The following is a 24,254-nucleotide window of genomic DNA, read 5'->3' as shown; positions in this document are numbered from 1 at the left end:
CTAACTCTCTATCCCTCTCTCTTCCTCTCTGTGAAAAATCAATAAAATATATATTTTTTTAAAAAGAGTAATAACTTTTCTTAAAACCCAGGAACATACTTTTTTTTAAAAAAAGTATAATCTGTTTAGACTTCTGTCCCAACTTCAATTGAAAAGATTACAAATTAAAAACCTTAATTTATTGACTATTGCATATATGTTAAATTTTAACATAAGAAAGAAAAGATATAAATATGTTTAATGAAAAAATATAAACTTTTACCAAAGATAAGTATTTTATATTCATTTATTTATCCGTTTTCTTAAGCAGTCTACTAATAATACATTTCCAAAATACTGTTTCATGACAAAAAAAAAAAATACAGTATGCTTCATCTTCTGAATAAACAGCATGTTTAATTTCCTGAGTAAACATTACTCATACTTGACATTGAACGGAGTCCAAAGTCACTGAAGGAGTTAAGAAATTTCTAAAATCCCAGGAGCAATAAACCTCACTCAGAGAATTTAGTCAAGTGCTTATTATAAAGGACTAAAAGTCAATGTCATACCAAAAATTTAAATAACATCATGCATCCCTCTATTTAATAAATTATTTCAAAATCAGGTCACAATTGACAGACACACTATCTTGGGCAGACGGGAGAGAGTAGATAAGCAGGGAAATTTTCCTTTTCTCTACTGAAGCATGTCCACCAACTGTCATATCTGGAAAACAGCCAAAATGAGCACTTTATTTGCAAAAAGGAACAGAAGACTCAAAGTATTAGCAAAATGTGATGCATAACTGTGGAATATGAAGAATTATTTCAAGATTAATATTTACAGATGTTTGGAAATAATCTTTCTAAGACATAGATTAAAAAGTCCATTCATACAACAGGCTCTAAAAGCAAAGGTAGAGCCCCTTAAATCCCTGGGGATAAGCGTGACCCTCTTCTTTCAAGGCTACGACCATCTCTCCAGGGTAAGGTTCCCTTTCACACTCTGAAGACAGATGGTGGACCTCATAGATATTTACCCGAATTAGCCAAATAAATTACCTTAAGGAAACCATTGTCAGCCCAAGTCTCTTTCTCTCAACTTTCTTTTAGTTGTGTTTCCCAACCTTGCTATTCCTCTTTCACCAAAGGGCATTTTCTAGTTTCCTGGCCACAAGGTTTACCACCAAAAGCTGACACAGCTGAGTTGCTGAAGGAAAACAGCTGAACTTTTAATCAGAGAGGAAAGAGGAAAGGAACCTAGCGATGATAACTAGAGAAGAAACAGAAAAACCTTGCACTTCATCTGCATCTTTATAAACTTGTAACCCTTAGAATATAGGACCTAGATTAATGTTCTCAATGCAGATCAGGGCCCATAGTCAAGTAAGGGTGACCAATGGTTTTCTAAATGGGTTTCTCAATTGATCTAAAATAAATACACATTGCTTTAAACACACACACACACACACACACACACACACACACACAATGGTAGTAGTCTGAATAATGTTTACAACCAATAACCAGGGAAAAGACAAGGATAGGCATTCACTTTGAGTTATTTTACTGTTGAAAATGCCTGATAATGATAGCATTGCTATTAACTCCACTGTCACCTCGGATAAGGAGCTCTGTATTACACAATATTTCAGCTCTTTAAAGAGGGAAGGAAAGCATAACCAAGAGGAATTGGAAAAGGGAAAGGGAAGAAAGACTTATGATTTGGGTGCTTTCTCATGAAGTTCACAAAATTGTCAAGATAATAAATATTTTTCCGCATGCTCCTTTTCTGAGATTTTGTCCCTTTTCCCCTCTGAACAATCAGGTTGGGCCCAAAGCAACCAGCAGCCCCTAATATGCCCCATGTTTTGTCACCCTGATCCTTGCTACCTTGATTCCTGGCCTTTCCAACTCCTGGCAGTTCAATTTCTCCTTGATTCTATGAGGTCTATATATTCCTATAAAACCCCTTTTCCCCAGAGATTTTAAGATGGTGACGAAGGTAAACGCCTGCACTCACCAACTCCCACAACCACATCAAAATTACAGCTAAAATACAGAACAACAATCATCCAGAACTGCTGGACAGCTGGCTGAATGGAAGTCCTACAACTACAGAAGTAAATAAAAAAGCACACTAGACTGGTAGGAGGTATGGAGGCACAGAATAGGCTGGTCCAGCACCCATGTGTGCTGCTTTTTTAATCAGGAGGGAGATCATCTCTGCAGAGGTCACCTGAAGGAGCAAGGGGTCCCAGCCTCACACCAGACCCCCAGGCCAGAGTCCCAGAACTGGGAAAATAAAACCATACCAGCAATAAAAACTATGGGCTGTACAAACCAGTGCAGGTTGGGGCTCAGTGACACAGAGGTTGCTGGAGACCCTGTTTCTCTTAAAAGGCTGGCACCATGAACTGAACTTACAAGATCCAGCTTCCTCTGAGCTCCAGCAACAGGGCGAGGCTCTGGGGAACACAGACACATACAAAGAGGAACTGGATTGTCTGGCATCGGGGCAGGAACTCAGGGGTGGCTTTCTTCCAGATGGAGGTGCTTACAGGGATCATTGTTCCTATGCTGGGACCTCCCTGGTCTCAGGGCTGACTGGCAGCCATTTCTGTTTGTTCTGCTCCTGGTGATTCACTGAGACCCTGCCTCATCCAATTGACAAACCTACCCAAGCTGCCTACAGCAGCTCTTGTATATGAATGACTTGTCCTTGCTCTGGCTAAAATCTCTCAAACAATCTGCAACTGGGTCAGGGAGCCCCCAAACTTTACAACGGGGCATCATCTGGGCACTTCCACACTCAATACAAAGAGATAGAATCTGCAGATCGCTCTGTAGCTCCTGCTGGGTGGCCCCAGGCAGTGACTGACTTTGAACCTCCCCAGAGACTCAAGAGCCATGTACCCAGTGGTCAGTGTTAGACTATACCAGATTACAAGTCTACACATCCATAGCAACACACCCCACTGAAAGCCCCACTGAAGCAAGTCTTGCTCCATAGGGGTGTCTCCTGCACAGCAGCTCTCCAACTGTATTGAAGGGTATTATTTAAGGAGAGGAAGAAGGAAAAAAAAGAAAAAGATAAAAAATATGAACATCAAAATGGCAACAAATAGATACCTATCAACAACTGAATCCAAAAATAAATGAATAAAAAAATCTAATGAACAGATTAAATTGGTGAATAAAATAGAATCAGAGATATGGAAATAGAACAGGTTAATGATTCTCAGAGGGAAGGAGGATGGAAGGTGGGAAGAGATTAAACAAAGATCTTATATGCTTAGATGCATATATATAGAGAGAGAAAATAGGGTGGCAAAGGCCTGGGATGGGGTGGGAACCGGGAGGAGTGGGGCAATGGGGGGGAAAACATTTCTCACCCTGGCCCCTGTTGCTCAGTTGGTTGGCACATTGTCCCATACACCAAAAGACTGAGGGTTCAAGTCCAAGTCAGGGCACTTACCCAGATTTCGGGTTCTATCTCTGTGAGGACAGGAAGCAACAGATCAGTGGATGTCTGTCTGTCTGTCTTTCTGTCTCTCTCTCTTTCCCTCCCCTTCTCTCTCCCTCTCTCTCTCTCTCTCTCTCTCTCTCTCTCTCTCTCTCTCTCTCTCTCTCTCTCTCTCTCTCTCTCTCTCTCTCTCTCTCTCTCTCTCTCTCTCTCTCTCTCTCTCTCTCTCTCTCTCTCTCTCCCTTTCTCCCCCTCCCTTCTTCCCTTCCTCTTTCTCTAAAATCAATGAAAACATATCATCGGGTGAGGATTATTCAAAAACAACAACCCATTTCCTTGTAAAGAGCAAGCAAACAAGACTTCCAAGGAAGGTCACAGTAGACATGGATCTTGTACTCTTTTCCTCAACTCCTTTCTATCAGAGAAACAACATTTGAATTACATTTCTGAGAAAACAGTGTATTTGCCAGTTCCACATTCAAGAATTTTGTTAAGATAATGAATGGATTAGGTAATGTACTGGACAGTCTCTGTGTAGTTTCTTGTTCTGCTAATGAATAAATAGTACCATAACTGCAAGACCAAGATACAAATAGAAATACTATGAAAAGATCATGTGTTCTTAGAGGTGCTGATGATGATAAGAAAAGGTAAGAAGGTAAGAAAAGAGTAGAAACCATAATCTTTTTAGATCCCTAGATGGTACCTTGTCCATTAAAGCATGTTGTTTAAATCCAGGCCTGTTTCATTCCTTCGTAGGTAGTAAAACCAAAAATTTTGTCATCTTTCCATTGAGCTTGTTTTCCCAGACCTAGAAAAGGACAGCACAACTGATAATACTGCCTGCTGCTTATTTTTTCTTAAACTTGGCATGAAACGATGAATGGTCTTTTAAAGTACAGAATACAACTGCAATGAATTACTGTTGCAAAGCTCCCAAACTACTGTTCCTCAATTTTTTCAAATAAGAATGGTATTTTTCAGCTATATCAAATGCTTACTAAAGCCGAAACTGGTTTGGCTCAGTGGATAGAGCGTCTGCCTGCGAACTGAAAGGTCCCAGGTTCGATTCCGGTCAAAGGCATGTACCTTGGTTGCTAGCACATCCCCAGCAGGGAGTGTGCAAGAGGCAGCTGATCAATGATTCTCTCTCATTGATGTTTCTAACTCTCTCTCTCTCTCTCTCTCTCTCTCTCTCTCTCTCTCTGTAAAAAAAACAATAAAATATATATTTTTTGAAAATGCTTACTACAGAGCTTCAAGGAAGTTTCTTTGCTTAAATTTGTTCCTAGAAATGATGGATTCCTGGTCATAATTTAAAGTCTGAAAAATCCCCAGAATAAATTATTTATTGCCCTGGTTCCTTTTAGACCAATAATGATTTTTATAAGATCTATACAGATTGACCATATTTTAAAATATACTTGGTCAATTTCCAGACATACTGTTACTGTGACATTTTAAAAATCATAGTGGGACTATCACATAACAAGAAATACCTACTTGCTGAAATCTTTATCTCTATCAAATTCTGCAAACTCAACTTCCTTGGTAAATGACAGTTACTATCTTGGTGCTTTTATAACTCTACTTTTGCATTATCATCATCTTACTAAAATTCTTGAGAAGGCATTTCACTGACAATTATGATAAAGACTTTCAGCTAAACAGCAAAAATTACATAAAGATTTTCTGTCTCTAAGTCAATCTAGAGGCCTACTACATATCCACAACAATATACATGGGGGAGGGGGCAGGAGGAAGGTCATAAAAAATGCAACATACTGACCAGTCTATCAAAGTATCACATCTTGGTCTCCAGCACAGAAGTTCTCCCATCGTAGACACAGCTGATCCTCACAGGCAATTGGCTTGGAGGTCAATTCCTCCCAGTGATACCAACAACAATAAAGGCTTAATTACAAGACTGTGCGCAGCCCACAAAGGGGTGCACCAAGAGTGTCCACCTCAGGTAACTGGGAAGGCTGAGCCACTAGGCCCTATAGGACAATTACCACACAAAGCCCCTCTATCAATTCAGGGAAGCAGCCAAAATGCAGATACAAAGAAAAAAGTCACAAATGAAAGAAATGGAGGAAAGCAAATTAGTGGCTACAGAGTTTAAAACCAGGTTATAGGTTTTTCAAGAATTTTCTAGAAAAGGCTGATAACTTTAGCAAGACCCTCAAGGATATGAAAAAGGACCAACTAGAAATTAAGCATACACTGACTGAAATTAAAAATGATATACAGAGATCCAACAGCAGACTAGAGGATAGCAAGAATCATGTCAAAGATTTGAAATACAAAGAAGTAAAAAACACCCAACCAGAAAAGCAAAAAAAAAAAAAAAAAAAAAAAAAAAGAATCCAAAAATATGAAGATAGTGTAAGGAGCCTCTGGGACAACTTCAAGCATACCAACATCAAAATTATGGGGGTGCTACAAGAAGAGAGAGAGAGCAAGATACTGAAAACCTATTTGAAGAAATAATATCTGAAAACTTCCCCCACCTAGTGAAAGAAATAGGAAATAGACTTACAAGTCCAGGAAGCACACAGAACCCCAAACAAAAGGGATCCAAAGAGGACCACACCAAGACACATCAATATTAAAATGCCAAGGGCAAAAGACAATAAAAGAATATTAAAAGCAGCAAAAGAAAAACAGTTAGTTACCTACAAGGGAGCACCCATATGACTGTCAGCTGATTTCTCAACAGAAACTGTGCAGGCCAGAAGGGAATGGCAAGAAATATTTAAAGTGATGAATAGGCCGAAACCGGTTTGGCTCAGTGGTAGAGCGTCAGTCTGCAGACTGAAAGGTCCCAGGTTCGATTCCGGTCAAGGGCATGTATTATACATTGGTTGCCGGCACATCCCCGGTAGGGGGTGTGCAAGAGGCAGCTGGTCGATGTTTCTCTCTCATCAACGTTTCTAGCTCTCTATCCCTCTCTCCTCCTCTCTGTAAAAAATCAATAAAATATATTTTTAAATTAATTAATTAATTAATTAATTTAAAAAAAATAAAGTGATGAATAGCACCAAAACTGGTTGGACTCAATGGATAGAGCGTCGGCCTGCGGACTGAAAGATCCCGGGTTCGATTCGGGTCAGGGGCATGTACCTTGGTTGCGGGCACATCCCTGGTAGGGGTTGTGCAGGAGGCAGCTGATAGATGAATCTCTCTCATTGATGTTTCTAACTCTCTATCCTCTCTCTTCCTTTCTGTAAAAAATCAATAAAATACATTTTTTAAAAGAAAATATGTGTATTTAAAAATAAATAAAAAATAAATAAAGTGATGAATAGCAAGAACCTACACCAAGATTACTCTACCCAGCAAAGCTATCATTCAGAATTGAAGATAAGAAAAGAGCTTCACAGATAAGAAAAAGCTAAAGGAGTTCATCACCACCAAACCAGTATTATATGAAATGCTGAAAGGTATTCTTTAAGAAAAGAAAGAAGAAGAAAAAACTAAAGATAAAAATTATGAACAACAAATACATATCTATCAACTAGTGAATCTAAAAATCAAGTGAATAAAAATATCTGATGAACAGAATAAGCTGGTGAATATAATAGAATCAGGGGCATAAAAAGGGAGTGTACTGACAATTCTCGGGGTAAATAGGGTGGGGAGTACAGGAAAAGACTGGACAAAAATCGTACACCTATAGATGAGGACACTGGGATAGGCGAGGTAAGGGCAGAGGGTGGGGTGGGAACCGGGTGGAGGGGAGCTATAGGGGGAAAAAGAGGAACAATTGTAATAATCTCAACAACAAAGATTTATTAAATTTTAAAAAAATATCTCATCTTTCCTCTGAAGTGCAAAGAGAAATAGTATCCAGAAAAACTGCCACATAAGACCCAAGTTTTGGTCTTAATCTCCATGTCATCTAGAATTTTTTTAACAGATTTTTTATTGATTTCAGAGAGGAAGGGAGAGGGAGGGAGAGATAGAAATATCAATGATAAGAGAGAATCATTGATCAGCTGCTTCCTGCACACCTCCTGCTGGGGACTGAGTTGGCAACCCTGGGCATGTACCCCGACTGGGTATGGAACCATGTCTTCCTGGTTCATAGGTCCGATGCTCAAACACTGAGCCACACAGGGAGGCTGTCACCCAGAATTCTTGCCCTAGCTAACTTGGCTCAGTGGATAGAGCATTGGCCTGAGGACTGAAGAGTCCCAGGTTCGATTCCAGATAAGGGCACACACTCTAGTGGTGGGCTCGATCCCCAGTACGGGGCGAGCAAGAGGCAGCCAATCAATGATTCTCTCTTATTAATGTTTTTCTTCCTCTCTCTTACTCTCTGAATTCAATAAAAATACTTTTCAAAAATAAATTTAGAATTTTTGAACATATTTTATTGATATTTTTGCAGAGAGGAATAGAGAGTTAGAAACATCAATGAGAGAGAAATATCGATCAGATGCCTCCTGCACAACTCCTTCTGGGGATGTGACCACAACCAAGGTACATGCCCTTGACCAGAATCGAACTTGGGACCTTTTCAATCCACAGACCGACATTCTATCCACTAAGCCAAACCGGTTAGGGCAAATTTAGAATTCTTAGTTGCCCAACATGAGGATATAGGCATGGCTGGCTTAGAGAAATTCATCATCATCACCATCACCATCATTGTCACAATTACATAAAAATAAGAGCATTACTATGTTACTCTCCTCTTCCACTTCCTCTTGCACTCTTTCCTCTTTTCCTCCTTCATTTCCCTCCTCTTCCTGAACAATTCCATCCCTAAGTCCATTAAGTAGGGCAGAGAAAGATAGGCGTCCATACTAGAGGCAAGAGTGAAGTGACAGAGTTCAAGCCAGGGGAGGAGAATGTCCATATTGGGGGAACTGAGCAGGGGGTGTCAAGAGCTTAAGCACGTTAGAGAGGGCATCCTATAGAGGTGTGCATGATGTGAGAGGGTCAGAGCTCATGTAGGGTGGCAGGGTATCCATGTGGTGGTGGCAGAAGGGAACATCCAGACATGGGGTGTCAGAGTCCAAACAGGTGGCCCCGTGCAGGGGGTTAGACCCCAAGCAAGATAAAAAGGGTGGCCCTCTGGAGATAATCTGGCTTAAGGAGATAGAGACAGAAAAGGAGACTTGTCCTTGCTGCTCATAATGTTCCTTTTAACCACTTGTTTACGATAATGTCTGCCAGGCTTCATATACAATTGCTCTTATTCCCTTTGCACTGGTTGTTTTGTGGAGAGGCACATTTAAACTATGTGAATGTCCCATTCTTCATTATTAGTTTTGGAATTTACACTGTCCCAGACTTTGCCAGTTCAAGCCTCTTCAGGCTGGCTTCATAGAGTCATTCTTTGAGCATTTTTTTTCTTTTTTATGCTTTTGGCATCTTTCTCTGCTGCAGTCCTAGATCAGTCATCTCACCAAGAAACCAGAGTTCCTTTTATCGAAAAATGGTCATTAAAAGCTAAGATTTGGGTGCTAGTTATGCTCATTAGTGAAAAACAATACATTCTCACACACACACACATACATGTTTATACCTACATTTATTGAAAGCAATGATTCGTCCAGCTCCACAGGCAGGATTCATTTTTGTTTCTCCCTTCCTATATTTGTAATTTTATTCTCCAATGGTGAGAAACATGGGTTCTGTTCCCGTAAATACATATACTTATTTGATACATCCTGCCACAGGTAACCAATCCTCTCCATCCGCCACTCAGGCCTTGCCACCAAGCGAGGCTGAAATGCCCTTCCCCCAAACTGTCAGTCTGGTAAACTCCTACTCATCTAACAAGTGTTTCCCCTGATTATTCCTCTCAGATACAAATAAGGGTATCTCCTTGCTCCTCATGTTCCTGTAGCATTGTTTGGTACTTGCATTACAGCCAATACCACGTGTATTCTTTTAATTCTTTTATTTCTATTTAATTTATTGGGATGACATCATTTAGTAAAATTACATAGGTTTCAGGTGTACAATTCTATAATAGATCACATGCATACTGAATTGTGTGATCACCACCTCCAATCAAGTCTCCTTTCTGTATCGCAATGTATTTCAACTCTTTGTTGATATATCTGTCCAATTATTCTACAAGTACTGAGGGTAGAGAGAGATGATCTGATTCAATTTTTGAACTCACATGGTTCTCAATAAATACTATTGTAGTTAAAATAAATGATAATCATTATTTGTTATTACTGTTCTTAGGTCAGTTCCCTATAAAATCCTGGCTGATGTTGATTAATTGGCTAGTAGTTGGTTCATTGAGTAATAAATTTTGGTCTTACTACACAGCATAAAACACACCACTGGAAAACCTTGCAGGAGATCATTTTAGCATTGTTTCTAATTCTTCAAGTTCTCTAATAGGTCCTCAAAGTTTCTATCGTCCTTCAGAGCGAGAGACCAACCACTCTGTTCACTAGCAAAGCAAGCCCACGGGAAGCAACTCTGTCCTGGGCTGCCCCCTGCTGGCGTTTACCATGCCAAAGAATGTCTCTGCATCATTCCCGCTGCTCACCTCAAATACACTCCCACTCACTCCCCTGTCTCCACACGAGCAGTAAAACAGCTATACAACACAGGGAGGATTCTGCAAGTAAATATAGCAGTGTTTCAGTATATTCAAAATGCAAGACACTATATTTAGCCTACTTGTGATACATAAAACATTTCAAATGCAGATTAGTGACTACAGGTATCAAACAGAGATGCCAAGTGGCTAAATAGTAATTAAGGCACAAACAAAACAAGAAAGAAGACTTTAATGTGGAAGGATGGTAACTGGGACCCAGGGGTCAGAACTTCCAATGCCTTCCTTGTAAAGTGAAACATAGGTTTATGGAATAACCTAGATACTGAAGTCAACCTGCAACATGAATTTAAAAAAAAAAAAAAAAAAAAAAAAAAAAAAAAAAAAAAAAAAAAAAAAAAAAAAAAAAAAAAAAAAAAAAAAAAAAGCAAGAAAATGCATTTAAAAGAATTTGAATCTCAAACTACATTAGATATTAAAGCTCTTGTAGAATTGCACTCCACATCTTTGTCACCTGTGATCATATAATAAACATATACACTTAAGGAATAACTTCTGCAAACAGACAAACAACATGCCATTTGCTGATACCCAAGATGTGTATAAGGTATAACAAATAGCCAATAAAAAGATTAAATAAATAGCAAAAAAAGGCTTTTCCAGCACCTCCCCCTATGTTATCCCCTTTCTCGTGTCTCCAATGAGAAGGAAGGATAAATGACCACCTTTATCCAACCCCCTTCTCGAAATCTGGCAAAATCTACTCCCTCAACTTTACTACAAGAGCTCCAAAGATTAACTAGTTTGATCTAAAGTTATATTTCCTCCCTAATTGAAAATGTTAAAAGAGCTCCCTCTTTCTAAATGCATATATCAATCAACCACACTTCAGTATGAATTAACTATCAGCTCCCACAAATAGTCTACAGTGGTTGTATAAAGCTGGAAAGAAGTGAGGACACAAAGTCCCTCAGGTTAGAAATTAACAGTGAGGGAGTCGGGAAACCAGAGATGATGAAACCAAACACTGTAAATTCAATTTTGAGGGTTCTATATCCATTCTTCTTTATCTACTTCTCACGATGCAGCCCATTCCCTCTCTACTCCTCACACAAAAACCCGCTTCCCCTTAGGAGAGGAACAGTTGGCACATAAACTAGAGCCAGGGTGTAGTAATTAGAATGGAGATGGGGCTTTCTTTCTAGAAAACTATTTGGGCAGGAAGAGTTGGGAAATAGGGTGTGGGAACAGAAATATCAAGCAGGCAGAAAGAAACGAGGTTGGTTATTTATGCTCACATCCATCACTAAAGATCTGGTCAAGGATTGGTGACAAGTCTAGGCCGATTGTTTCAGCTCACTTAACTAGAAGTAATTAACCACTTTAAACAAAGCTGCCCTCACTACATACTGGAACCCAAATGACCCCATAGCACAACTGAAGCGAAGTTCAATTTTCAGACAGATTCATGAAGGCATCCTGTTAAATAAAATCACACAATTTCTCCCGGCTGGTGTTGCTCAGTGGTGGAGCATCAGACATGAACTAGGGGGTTACAGATCAATTCCCAGTCAGGGCACAGACTGGAATTGTGGATTCAGTCCCTGGTGGGAAGTGTGCAGGAGGCAGCCAATCGATGTTTCTCTCTCATCAATGTTACTATCTCTCTATCCCTCTCCCTTCCTCTTTCTAAAAGCAACAAAAATATTTTTAAATAAAATAAATAAATCACACCATTTCAATCCTCACCCGGGTTGAACACAAATGTATAGATCACTTGCTGTCTCTCATACGAAAGAAGAAAAGTGGACTCTACGGAGAGTCCCGGGTCTGTGTTACACAAGGAATGTCCTGTTTTTCACCTGGCCTCGTGCCTCTGCCCGCCATATGGTTCCCATGACCGTGTCATCACATCCCTAAGAACGAAGTGGAACATGGAGGAATCTTCTGTGCAAATTCCTGCTCTTTCAGATACAAAATATTCTCTCATATCAAACTATGATAAATCACCAACTCATCATATTTTAATAAGACCATGCTGCAATATGTTCAAAATGGAAGCCAAAGGCAGACGAAATGTGCATTAAATGTTAAATGCCTTCAAGTTCTGAAGGTTGACATTAGTCTTTTCTAATCTTTGACTTGAGTCATGGTCAGCTTCCATTTCTAGTTGAATACTTAGTAGGAAGAATGTTCTATAACAGGCTCCTGGAAAGAATTTTCCCAAACTGCCCAAACCAGTTTGGCTCAATGGATAGAGCATCAGCCTGCAGACTGAAAAGATCCATCCGTATTAAGCATCATCAATGGTTTACTACCGGAAACAAGCTATAATCACTGGTTCAATTCCAGTCAAGGGCACATGCCTTGGTTGCGGGCACACATCCCCAGTGGGAAGTGTGCAGGAGGTAGCTAATCAATGGTTCTCTCTAATTGATGTTTCTGACTCTCAATTACTCTCTGTAAAAAATCAATAAAATTAAAACATATATAAGAAAGAATTTTCCAAAACGACCCCAAATATTTAATTAAGGAAACTATTTAATTCTACAGCTGATCTCATCATATTGTGTTTGCCGTCACCTGAGAGAGAGGGTAAGCAGCTAAAGTTGGTAGACGCACTACTGAATATTGTAAGCTTCTGCATTCACATCGGTGAAGACCTGCTCCCCGCTTAGGTCAACTGTAAGGAACACCACTGGGACCCACACGGTCCTGGGCAAGGTAAGTATGGACAAGGTGCGTAGTAGCCACGGGCTGGCTATCCTAATTCTCTGCTACACACCAGCCTAGCCGTTTTGAAGAGGGAGCTGAAAACCCTGCTTAGAAGAGAAAGAGGTCAACTCCAAAATTCCCTCTCTCTCTCCTCAGTCCTCATCACGCAGCTGGCACTGTTGGTGCTGGCAGACACAGCTCCCTGAACATAATGGTGCAATCACCGCTTCAAACATCATTACTATCTAAAATAGATAACCCACTTGCAAGTTGACTATTTTTATAGATACAACATTTTCATGCCGCTCCATTGCTCTATTTGTGATTTATCCCACTTAACCGGTGCCATGTCCCTGGAAGTCTCTACTATCAGAGCCCCCATAACCATAGTTATTCAAATAGTTGTCGAAATTACAATGCTTCCGAGTTGCTCCTTATCTCCTTGTACTCATCAACAAAAACTTCATGAACTGGATCCTGAATCTAAAAAAAAAAAAATTTATAAACTATCTGGTATGTGTTTGGTGGCCAGAAGATTTTTTTTCCTTCCACTTACTGAGCTATTTTTTTCCCTGAGGGATCTTGAGGACAGGATTCTTTATGTTCAACAAGAATGTACTGAACACATATTAGTAAGATACACTTTTACTAATGGCTCCTTGAGGCATTAAGAAAAATCAAGTAAATCTGAGGCATTCTCAAACTTTGTATTGCTCTATTAAAATACAACTCAATCTAGACACACTAAAAAAGAAATAACTCCATATATATTTTCAAAGGGAATTATTCCTATTTGGACTAAAAGGCGGTTGTACCAAAGGAAGAGACTTCAAAAGGCGCTGCAGCTGTCTCATGAAAGAGACGTTAAATACAATGAAATTTCACATATATTATGGACAAGGGAAAAGGAGGGAGGCGACTCAATTTCATTTCTGTGATGAGCTCAGGTTTTCTTCAAGGATGAAAGGGGGTGATGAGGAGGATAACTGAAAACAAACACAACACCAGACATATATACTTGTCCTGGGAAAATGCTAATGTCTCTTGCAGCTAAGTTTGAAAAACAGAAGGGAGGTATACAAGTTCACTGCTACGGCAGCTAATGTAACCTTGAGCTCTGACAGAGGAACAGTAAAAAAAAAAAAAAAAAAAATCATGGATGGTTTTAGACCACAAGAGAATTTCCTATGACATTGAACAATGCCAAGAATCCGATTCTTCCCAACTTCTAGTTTGCTTTTATCTCCCTACTGAGAATAATTTTCAAACTAGAAAGGATAAACAAACAACGTTAGGAGATGACTGAAGTTCCAAATAGACAGAGATCCTAAGAGACACTTAGCTGCTTCAAATGAGTGTAAGTACGCAGACCCAGAAAAATGAGACACATTAGTATTAAGCATCATCAATGGTTTACTACTGGGAACACGCTAAAATAAAGTAGCCAGATTTGGATGGAATTTGTTGACTTACCACTAAAGGGGTAGATCAAAGGAAAGCCATAACCAAAATATAGTGTAAATTTAAAAAGGCAGTGGCTAAAGTACTCCTCCATATTATTCTCACAGATATATTGGGAAGAAGTAGCTGATGGTTCTGTTAAATGGATTCATTGGTGGTAGAAATACCACCCATAAAGACTGCTACGTTTACATTTGTGCTAAGCCAAAGAGAGGTTCTTTAGAGGATGCATCATGGTGTGTTGAATTCCAGTTATAGAAAACGGGCTTACTAAATCTACAGATGACGCAGAGAAGTGACTATGTTGGAAGACAGACTTACGAGTCATGGAGATCTGGACAGATTATAAATATAGGCTAAAGCAAGTAAGATGAGATGTAATAGGGATAATTTAAGTTCAAGCAACACATTTACAAGTACCACATAGGGGAAGCATGGCTCCGCATGGCATGGAAAAAAGAATACCTAGAAGTTTTGAGTATTTGCCCAATGTGAATCAATGCCATTCAACAGCCTAGGAAAATGTGGCCTTTATTAAGGTAGGTTTTAGATCAACAATAATAATGTGGTAATTTCATTGTATTATGTTTTAAATAGCTGTTTTATTTTCCTTTTTATAATATGTGTCCATTGTGGAATTCTGGAGAATGCACATAAATGAGCAGAAAATAATGATCACCCACAATTCCACCACTCAAAAAATGAATACAGTTGCCGAAACCAGTCTGGCTCAGTGGATAGAGCATCGATCTGTGGACTGAAAGGTCCCAGATTTGATTCCGGTCAAGGGTATGTATATTGGTGCGAGCACATCTCCAGTAGGGGGTGTGCAGGAGGCAGCTGGTCGATGATTCTCTCTCATCGATGTTTCTAGCTCTCTATCTCTCTCCCTACCTCTCTGTGAAGAATAAATAAAATATTTTTAAATGAATACAGTTTACATTCTGGTGTTTATCATTCCAGACTTCTTAATGCACATTCTAAATGTTCACACACACTTATTTTTTTTCTTTAAAAAAAAGTAGGATCATACTACAAATGCTATTTTATGACCTGTTTCCTTGGTTTTGCATTTTTAATTCAATAGTACACCAAGTCCCAATGTATTCTACATTGGTCTAATGACAGGTAGTGCATTTTGTCCACTTCTGCTCGCTACACTTCAAGAGTCATTGCAAACTTTAAGAATATACAAAGAAAGAAAAATAGAGTAATAAAAAAGATGAGCATCTAAATTCACCTAACCTATAATGCCACATGACAAAAGGTTGCTAGAAATATGGTACTTCCATGAAAAAAGTATAGAAGTTTTATAAGAAAACAATATACATAAATGCATGCTCCTTAAGGACTGTACTGGCAGGTGAATTAAACTAATATGAACTGCTGGCAATTAAAGGGAGGTGGATTTCAACACAATAAAATTAATTTTTTAAATAATTAGAGCTTTCAAAAATGGAATAGATCTAGTCACGGGAGTAACTCACTGGTAAAAGTTGTGAGAGGCAATTCCTCTAAGTGAGATGTTGAGCTAAAAGGCCCCATTCTATTTGAAGATTCTATGATTCTAATGGAAAACCTACTACAAAAATTTACTCCCAATCCAATATGAAGCAAATCCATCGTCATTAAGATCTTAAGAAAAAGAGTCCAGTGCTTTAGAGATGCATGAGAAATTATAATAACACTGATAGTAAACACAAATGTGCTAAGTCAGTAGTAGGCAAACTCATTAGTCAACAGTTTGCTGACCACTGTGCTAAATGATTTGCATCCATTGTTTAACATCTCATTTAATCCTTACAACAACCCTATATGGCAGGTGCTGTTGCTATTCCCATTTTATAGAAGAGGACAGTAAGGAGCAATTTTATATTTATTTAAGGTCATTCTTACTTTTGCTAAAAAGTTCAGTTGTCACCCAAGAATACGATTCCCCATCATAATGGCCACTGCTCACTTAGGAGGCAATATGAATTCAAAAGCATCTTCACAAAATTTCTTAACTAGTGATCCCTCAAAGGGCAGTAATGAGATTTTTTTTTAATTAGAAAAAAATTTAAGGATTTTTTAATTAAATTATGCATAGCAAAAAATATTCAGATACACCTTAAGCTTTTGAAATTAAAACATTCAATGAATAACACATAAGATGCAGTAGAGCAGATCTGAATCACATAACTTCACATCTTGGCCAGTACTAATTATGGGACCTTGGGCAAGTTCTTGGTCTTCCTCTCTCTTTGGTCCTTCATCTGTGAAATGAGGATTGACCACTTAAGGTTGACATAGAATTCAATGAGATAGCACATGTAAGCATTTCACATAGGATCTCACACTACTATTGCACAACATAAGTAATAAATGGGTGGGGGAGAGACAACCCTATTCCACAATTAATTCCAAAATATTTTAAAATTTTGAAGTGTCATCATCATGTTTGAAGTGGAAAGGGTCACATTTTCCATTATCCTATAAATGAATTTCTGATGACAATCATTTATGAAAGAAAGTGACAACTAAATAAACTGTGCCTTCTCTTAGGAATTTCATTTTATGCAAGTGATCATCCGAAAAATACAATTTCAACTCCCATTTTCTTCAAAGACACTATTTTAGTTGTTTAGTCAGTATGAGGTCGAAAAATGCAAGTTTAACGGTGGTTACCGGGTTTGATTCTGATTTTTACAACTTGGTTCACATTACTCTAGTGAATATGTTTTTAGTTTCATTGTTCTCTACGTGCATTCTTGTTGTAGAGTGACTGCTACTGCCTCTGAAAGACAGCAAAATAGAAAGCCTCTCATTCAAGAGTTACATTGTGGGTCACAATTTTGAGATTTAATATTTACTAACATTAAGTAGTTGGTATTTTATTCCTAAAATTTGACATCTAGTCTTTTTAAAAATGGCACAAATGAAAAAGCATTTCATAGATATCTGCTGATCACACAAATAGGCTTTTTTTTTTTAACTATCTCAATGAAATTAACTGGAGTTCCCCCCGTTCTCAAAGAACTCTTCAATTTTATTCCAAAGGAACTGATTATTTTTAGAAACCTATTTTAACCACATAGGTTTCTAGCCATATTCAATTTTATAACTAATACGTCACCCTGGCATAAATTTATTTTACCCGCAACTTAAAACTGTAACCAGATGACTGCTTTTGTATAAATTACCTGTGACTAAGGGCAATTACTGGAGCTATAATCTAAAGTATGTACACATTATCTACTCATGTATGGAAGTGAAAAATTACTTAACAAGGGAGTATACACAAGAGTCGTCACTTCTAAGACCTACTGAAAAAAATGTTCCACAAGCATTTCATTGTTCGGAAGTGAACTGTCATTCCAATAAAATGTCACTGTCAACAAATACAGATGATCACTTACAGAGCTTTTTTGAATCCCAGCAACTATTTTCCAACCAAATTCATTTCACTGAAACACAAGTGATTTCATGTACCCTATTAGCCAGGACTGCAATTAATTGCATTGTCTGACCACTACAACATATGAGAACTGTGTAAAGAACGTACTGTTATCATCCAAAAGTTTGTATGAAGCACATGTTCAGAGTAGCACAGAACACCTTTTTAAAACCATAAAAATCACTTGGGCTCTTAAAAAAATTTTTTTTTGTACAAGTACAGCTGAGTTGCCTAAGAGATGGAGTAAAGATATGAATAATGCCTCCCAAAATATCCAGGATACATGGAAAAGCCATGATTGTAGAAACTAAAGCGCTTTCCTTGAATTTTATCCGGTGACTTTTCTTCAGGCATCTTCCCTCCCAACTGATCTCATTTGTCCATCTCAACTTCTAAGTTAATAGTTTTTTTTAATGTGTAAATGATCCCTGCTATTTCTAAAGCACTGCTTGCTGAATAAAGATCTTGACATTAAAAAAAAAAAATGTCATCCTAGAAAGATTCTCCAAGCAGCATCAGCCTCACCTGAAACATCTCCACACTCAGAGGCCTCTACCATGTTCCAAACCCAGGATCCCAATCCTGAGATACAAAATAACTAAGTTTCCACTCAGCTACATCCAGGGAACAAAGTGCTGCTGGGTTGCCTCATCAAGTTTCATCCACACCCTGTCCTGATGCCATCTCATCCAAGGTTCATTTTCCTCTTTCTGTGGGCTCCTAACCCCTCACAGAGCAAATAAATGCCTTCTTGCAAGAGAAGGTAGCAGCAATCTAAGCCTGTGGCTCTTGCAGGGTAATGGCATTCACGCTGTAGCTTCTCTGACAGTTTCATTCAAACAGACACACACACACACACGCGCACACACACACACACGCACGCACACCCAAAGGCTGGGGGGTTCCGGGCTGAGGCGCCAGAACACACACTGATGGAAAGCAGGTGCCACACCGATTTCCTTCCAGCAACACGGGTCCAAGTTCTGCACCATGGCTCTTGGAGGAAAGTAGCGACGGACGCCCTGATGGCAGGCAGGCTATTTGAGCATCACTCCGAGAACCCAAGGCGTCCATCCATCTGACCGGGAGGCTCGAGCCTCCTCTCCACGCACACTCCCCGTCTCGTTTGAAGAAGGAACCGCTATCCGCCAGCAGGTGCGGGTACCCCCGAGGAGGAGGAGAGGAGGAGGAGCAGCACGGATCCATCACAATGCTTCAGGAGGGATGCCATCCCCCCCGTCCTTACCTGAGCAGATTAGACAGGGGCAGGGGTCCGGATCCTCCGCCCAGGATCCCTCCTTTCCTGCCAGACAGGAGTTTCTCCACCAGAGCCACGTTGCCCGTGCGCGCCGCTTCCAGCAGCTCCTGGTCCTTCCCCATAGTCTCGCCCCGAGTCCTTTCCCCTCCGGGTCCTTCTCCCCGCCCACCCCCCAGTCCCCCCCAAAAAAATGCAGGGCCCTCCCCGCCCCGCCCTAAGAGAAGGCCACCCTAAGGGTGCTGCTGCTGAGGAGCGGGGCGTTGCAGGCTGAGGACCGGGGAGATCGGGGCGGGAGGAGCCGGAGCTCAGAGTACGGCCGCGGCAGCAGCGGCCTCGCGCGCCCCGGCGGCGGGTCCTCCCTCGCCGGAGCCTCGCGCGGGCCGGCGGGGCGGCGGGGCGGCTCCGAGGGGCACGGCGGCGGCAGCTCGGGCGGCCGGGGCCCGCGCCGAGGCCCGGCGGAGCGCACGGAGGGCGGGGGGACGCGCGGGCCGGGGCCGGGCGGGGGGCGCCGGGGGCTCCGCGGCGGCGCGGAGGCCTGGCGCGCTGGGCGGCCGGCGTGCGGGGGGCGTGTGCGCGCGGCAGGTGCGGCCGCGGGTCGGTCCCCAGTGGGGAGGGGGCGGGGCCGAGGACGGAGGGGGCGGGGCCCTGGAGGGGGCGGGGCCGGGCCGAGGTGATCCTCTTTTTTTTTTTTTTTTTTTTTTTTTTTTTTAATTCGTGGGCGGGGACCCTCTCCCTCCTCCCTCCTCCAAGGTTAACCGTGTGAGGACTGGAGTTCTCCACCAAGCGCGAGGAAAAGCCTCCATGGCGGGCACGGGAGGCCCGGGATGCTGGAAAGGGGCCCTGGGCTGCGCCCCCGAGGCTCACCTCTCCTGGGTGAGGAAGCAGAGGTTTGGGCTCCCCTATTGCTGTGGCTCTGGACAGTCTGTGGCTGTTCCAGCTCCGCCTGGGCTTGGAGGGGCTGCCGGCTTGTAAAAAAAAAAAAAAAATGCCAAGAAAATGAGCTCTCAGGGCGCAATATAAAGGGCCTGGGGCGGAGACCCACTGCCATTTGCATGTGTCATCCACAATGCCCTGTGAGTGGATGGCTTGGATGAGTGCCCATCGTGGAGAACACGCGTTTATTTATTTTCTTTTGAAACTTCTGGTGGGCGCCTTGCCTTGCGGTGCCTAGCCCTTGGGATACACTTCCTAAGTGTATTGGGGAGTCCAGGGACATAATAAGCACCCAGTGAGCTGGGTAGCATTACGGCATGTCCACTCTGGACGTGAGAAAGTAGTGGCACTAAAGGGTTAATTCGATCTCCGTAAGTGGTGGATATGGAACACCCGAACTGACTCACTGCACAGCCCAGGCTCTTCCTAATACACCTTCCAGGAAAAATTAGAATGGACGGGCAGAAATGATCCCAGGCGCTTGGTAAGCAGTTACTATGTACCACACACCATGCTAAGTACTTTCCATATGTTATCTCAACCCTCACAGCCACCCCGTGAGATGAATACCATATTCACCCCTATTTTACAGATGAAGAAACTTACTATTCCAAGATCATGCAGCTAGAAAGTTAGTCAAGGTTCAAACGCAGGTCTGCCTGCTATAGGCAGAGATTTTAAATAAAGAACTGGGGAAGACTTAAAAAAAAAAAATGTTTAGTGCCCTGGCTGGTTTGGCTCAGTGGGTGCAGCGTTGGCCTGCAGACTGAGGGGGCTCAGGGTTCGATTCCCGTCAGGGGCACATGCCTGGGTTGCGGGTTTGTCCCCAGTGGAACACGTGCAGGGGGCAGCCAATCAATGATTCTCTCTCATCATTGATGTTTGTATCTCTCTCCCTCTTCCTTCCTCTCTGAAATCAATAAAAAAAATTTTTTTTTAATGTTTAGTAATAACCGAAACTGGTTTGGCTCAGTGGATAGAGCGTCGGCCTGCGGACTGAAGGGTCTCATGTTCGGTTCCCGTCAAGGGCATGTACCTTGGTTGCGGGCACATCCCCGGTAGGGGGTGTGCAAGAGGCAGCTGATCCATGTTTCTAACTCTCATCTCTCTCTCTTCCTCTCTGTAAAAAATCAATAAAATATATTTTGTTAATGTTTAGTAATAAATAACAGCACAAGTATAATTTTTTAAATTTTTATGGAATTCAGTATTCTGTGATTTCAATAGAAAGGTTCGAAGTGTTAGGTAAATTTTGATTACTCATGGGAGTTTCCTGAAGGAAGTAGATATTGAACTAGTGTGTTGGTTTTTGTGGGGTTTTTTGTTTGTTTGTTTGTTTGTTTGTTTGTTTTGCTTGTTTCCTTACATTTTAGAACCTGTTTTAATGAGAAGATATTATATGTGATAAATAACATGATCCTTGACATCATGGGACCACCACACCAGTTAAAGAAGAAAGCCATTGATTTCATTTTGAAAGTTGTCATTCTCCTAATGTCACCTAAGCAAAACACACTTTTCCCAAAATATACTGTAAGTAAGTGTTCAACTGCTCAGAGCTAAAAATCTCCCCCGATTTTCATATGCAACATTTAATCACGGCTGAGTTGGTGATCAGGAAGCTCCTGAGTCATCTTGTCAGAATCAACTCCCAATGGGAAACCATTAGTAATGACTTACTCTGAGGATCAGTTCCACAGTTCCAGGCAGGATCTGATAGCGCAGTTTTCCAACTCCAAACGCTTTGTTTTTAATTACATCATAGCTTCTTGGTGAAAAGGAGAAAGGCTTGGCTACTAACTAACATGCAAATTAAAAGTGAAAACATACTTTCAAAAATCTGAAGAGGCAAAAAGCAAACAAAAAACACCTCCAGATTTTTTTAAACATCAGATTTCATTAAGATATTTTGCATCTGTATATGGGGACCAATTAGATCTCAGTTTGCATGCATGTGAAATATGTGAAATGAATAAGTTGTGTCTGATGGTCTTCACTGGCCTTTCCAGCCCTAATAGTCTATGGCTATGATGACATGTGGTGTAAGTTCTTTAAGTCATATTCATAACTGAAACTGTAAATCAAGCATAGGATAGATTTGCAGTCAATTTATATTCTGTTTTTAGTTACAAGAAATAAAATACATTATCTATTTTTCAGGTTTCTATAATCAAATATTTTTTTATCAAAATCTATGTTTCTTATTCTCAATATTAATAACAGTTGTAAATACATATTATAAATCAGGATTGATACTAGATTCTTTTTCTTATTATATGCCATATATAAAATTGTATATATAGTATACTAGGGGCCCAGTGCATGAATTCATAGACCTTGAAAAGAACAGTGGGCCACAAGGCTGTGGTAGGCACAGGGGCTGGTCTTGGCCCATCCTCCATGCCCCCGCCTGGCCCTAATTGCCCCTCAGGAGTAGGGGGAGGTGGCAAAGTCCTCATGGGTGATCTGGGTTGGCAGCCGCCCTTTGCATCCTCCGATGATGCCAAGTAATCAGGAACAGCTCTGGGCACCAGCAGTAGGTGCAAATGCCGACTCAGGCACCAGCTGTGGGTGCAAGCAGGGCTTGTGTCAGCAGCAGGTGTGAGCACTGGGAGGGAGCGCAGTGCACAGGAGCAAAGAATTTTCAGTAGCCACCCAAGGATCACCCCAATGACAGCAACCAATGCCCCGCCTTGGTCTGGCACCCCCACACACCTGCTCCACCATCCCACCACCACTGACACCCACCATTTTCCACACCTGCCCCCTGGTTGTCAACACACATCATAACAACCAGTTATTTGGTTGTTCAATTCCAGTTGTTCCGCTATTTGGTCTATTTGCATATTAGCCTTTTATTATATAGGATATTTTTGTATTATACTCACAAACACACACACACACTCACACACACATACACACACACACTCACACACATACACACACATACACAAACCTGTACCTGCCAGGATTAAATGAGACAAAGCAAACAATCTAGTATCATTCCTAGTACATAATAACACAATCTTATATAATAAAAGCCTAATATGCAAATTGACCAAATGGCAGAATGACCAGTCACTATGACACACAGACACTCAATGCAGGAGCTGCTCCCAGCCCATAGGTCCTAGTCCAGTCAAGGTGGGTGTGAGCAGGGTCCCCCCAAATGCAACACCAGTTGCCCCACAGATCAACCCTGATCACCGGCCAGACCTAGGAACCTGGGAACGAATTTGGTGCACCAGGCCTCCAGTTTTACTATATTTATGTACGCATAATTTATATTATATATAACCATATGATATCTACCCTATGAGGTAGATATTATAATTCCTGAAGAACATCTGAATCCCTTACTCTAAAGCTGATATATACCAGTACAGATCTAATTGTGTATATTTTTGGCAATTTGAGAATTATTACTCCAATATACACATATTGCTAGTCACTCCTCTTGGATTAATAAAAAGAGGTACTAGGGATTGAGGCTAGAAAAAGGAGATAAAGCAAAAGTATAGAAGTGGTTTCATACCCATTTAAAAAAAAAAAAGCCTTTGGAAACATAAATGGGAGGAACATGCATTTTTTTATTTTTTTAAATATATTTTATTGATTTTCCACAGAGAGGAAGGGAGAGGGATACAGAGCTAGAAATATCGATGAGAGAGAAACATCAACCAGCCGCCTCCTGCACACCCCCTACTGGGGATGTGCTGCAACCAACGTACATGCCCTTGACCAGAATTAAACCTGGGACCTTTCAGTCCGCAGGCCGATGCTCTATCCACTGAACCAAACCGGTTTCGGTGGAACATGGATCTTGACCAATCTTAGAATTATATACCAAAGTCTGTTTTCAGTGAGGAAGAGGAAATGATGATGTTTTAAAGCATCAAGTTATCAGCGGAGCTGAGAGAAGATAACCCTGTGATTTAGAGAGTGGGTTTGGAAAATATCTACTTTCTTTATGTCGAGCTCTGCGGTTACTGAGGCTGATAGGCTAAGGGATAGAAGTCAACAGCTTTCAGGTTACAGAATATGAAGATACTATATATCTAAAAAGAAGACCAAGTTTTCACCTTCTGCATTTCATTTGTCTCCTTATATCTTCTTGGCACAAATGCTGCCTCTCATCGTCTTCCTGAGGAAACCCAGGCAGCAAGCATATCATGGTGTTTACAGTCTTTCTGAATTTATGGTCATGGGTGTTGAAGGCCATAGAAAGTCAATCACCTATGTTCTCTAGGTTCTAACCAACTGAGAGTAGACACAAGGAACCAAATGAGCATCTCATTAGAGCATCATTTTTATTACTAGGTCAGGCAAGTAAATAATATCCCACATAATGCAGGGATCCCTAGGTCCCTAAAACTGGACTGAAGATGAGACTGGGGCCTACCTCTTTGTAAATGTGTACCCTGAGGCCTGACAATGGAGAAAGTTGGATCTACAAATACGACTTT

General features: G+C 40.9%; 1 protein-coding gene across 12 annotated transcripts in view; it reads right to left on the bottom strand.

The window, feature by feature from the left end:
* ANKS1B (ankyrin repeat and sterile alpha motif domain containing 1B) overlaps positions 1-19,083 on the bottom strand; it is a 757,254-nt gene extending 738,171 nt beyond the window's left edge. For 11 of the 12 annotated variants that reach the window (XM_036456625.2, XM_036456621.2, XM_036456620.2 and 8 more), the window contains exon 1: positions 18,844-19,015. In XM_036456625.2, coding sequence (XP_036312518.1) covers positions 18,844-18,977 — 134 coding nt within the window. In that variant the 5' untranslated portion in view covers positions 18,978-19,015. Of the gene's footprint in view, positions 1-18,843 lie in introns of all 12 variants that reach the window. The other variant, XM_036456619.2, reaches the window with a different exon arrangement.
* Positions 19,084-24,254: the final 5,171 nt, after the last annotated feature.

Source organism: Pipistrellus kuhlii, unplaced genomic scaffold, assembly GCF_014108245.1.
Source record: "Pipistrellus kuhlii isolate mPipKuh1 unplaced genomic scaffold, mPipKuh1.p scaffold_m20_p_3, whole genome shotgun sequence".
NCBI lineage: Eukaryota > Metazoa > Chordata > Mammalia > Chiroptera > Vespertilionidae > Pipistrellus > Pipistrellus kuhlii.
The sequence above is the reverse complement of the archived record's forward strand: the minus strand, read 5'-3'. Positions and strand labels throughout refer to the sequence as shown.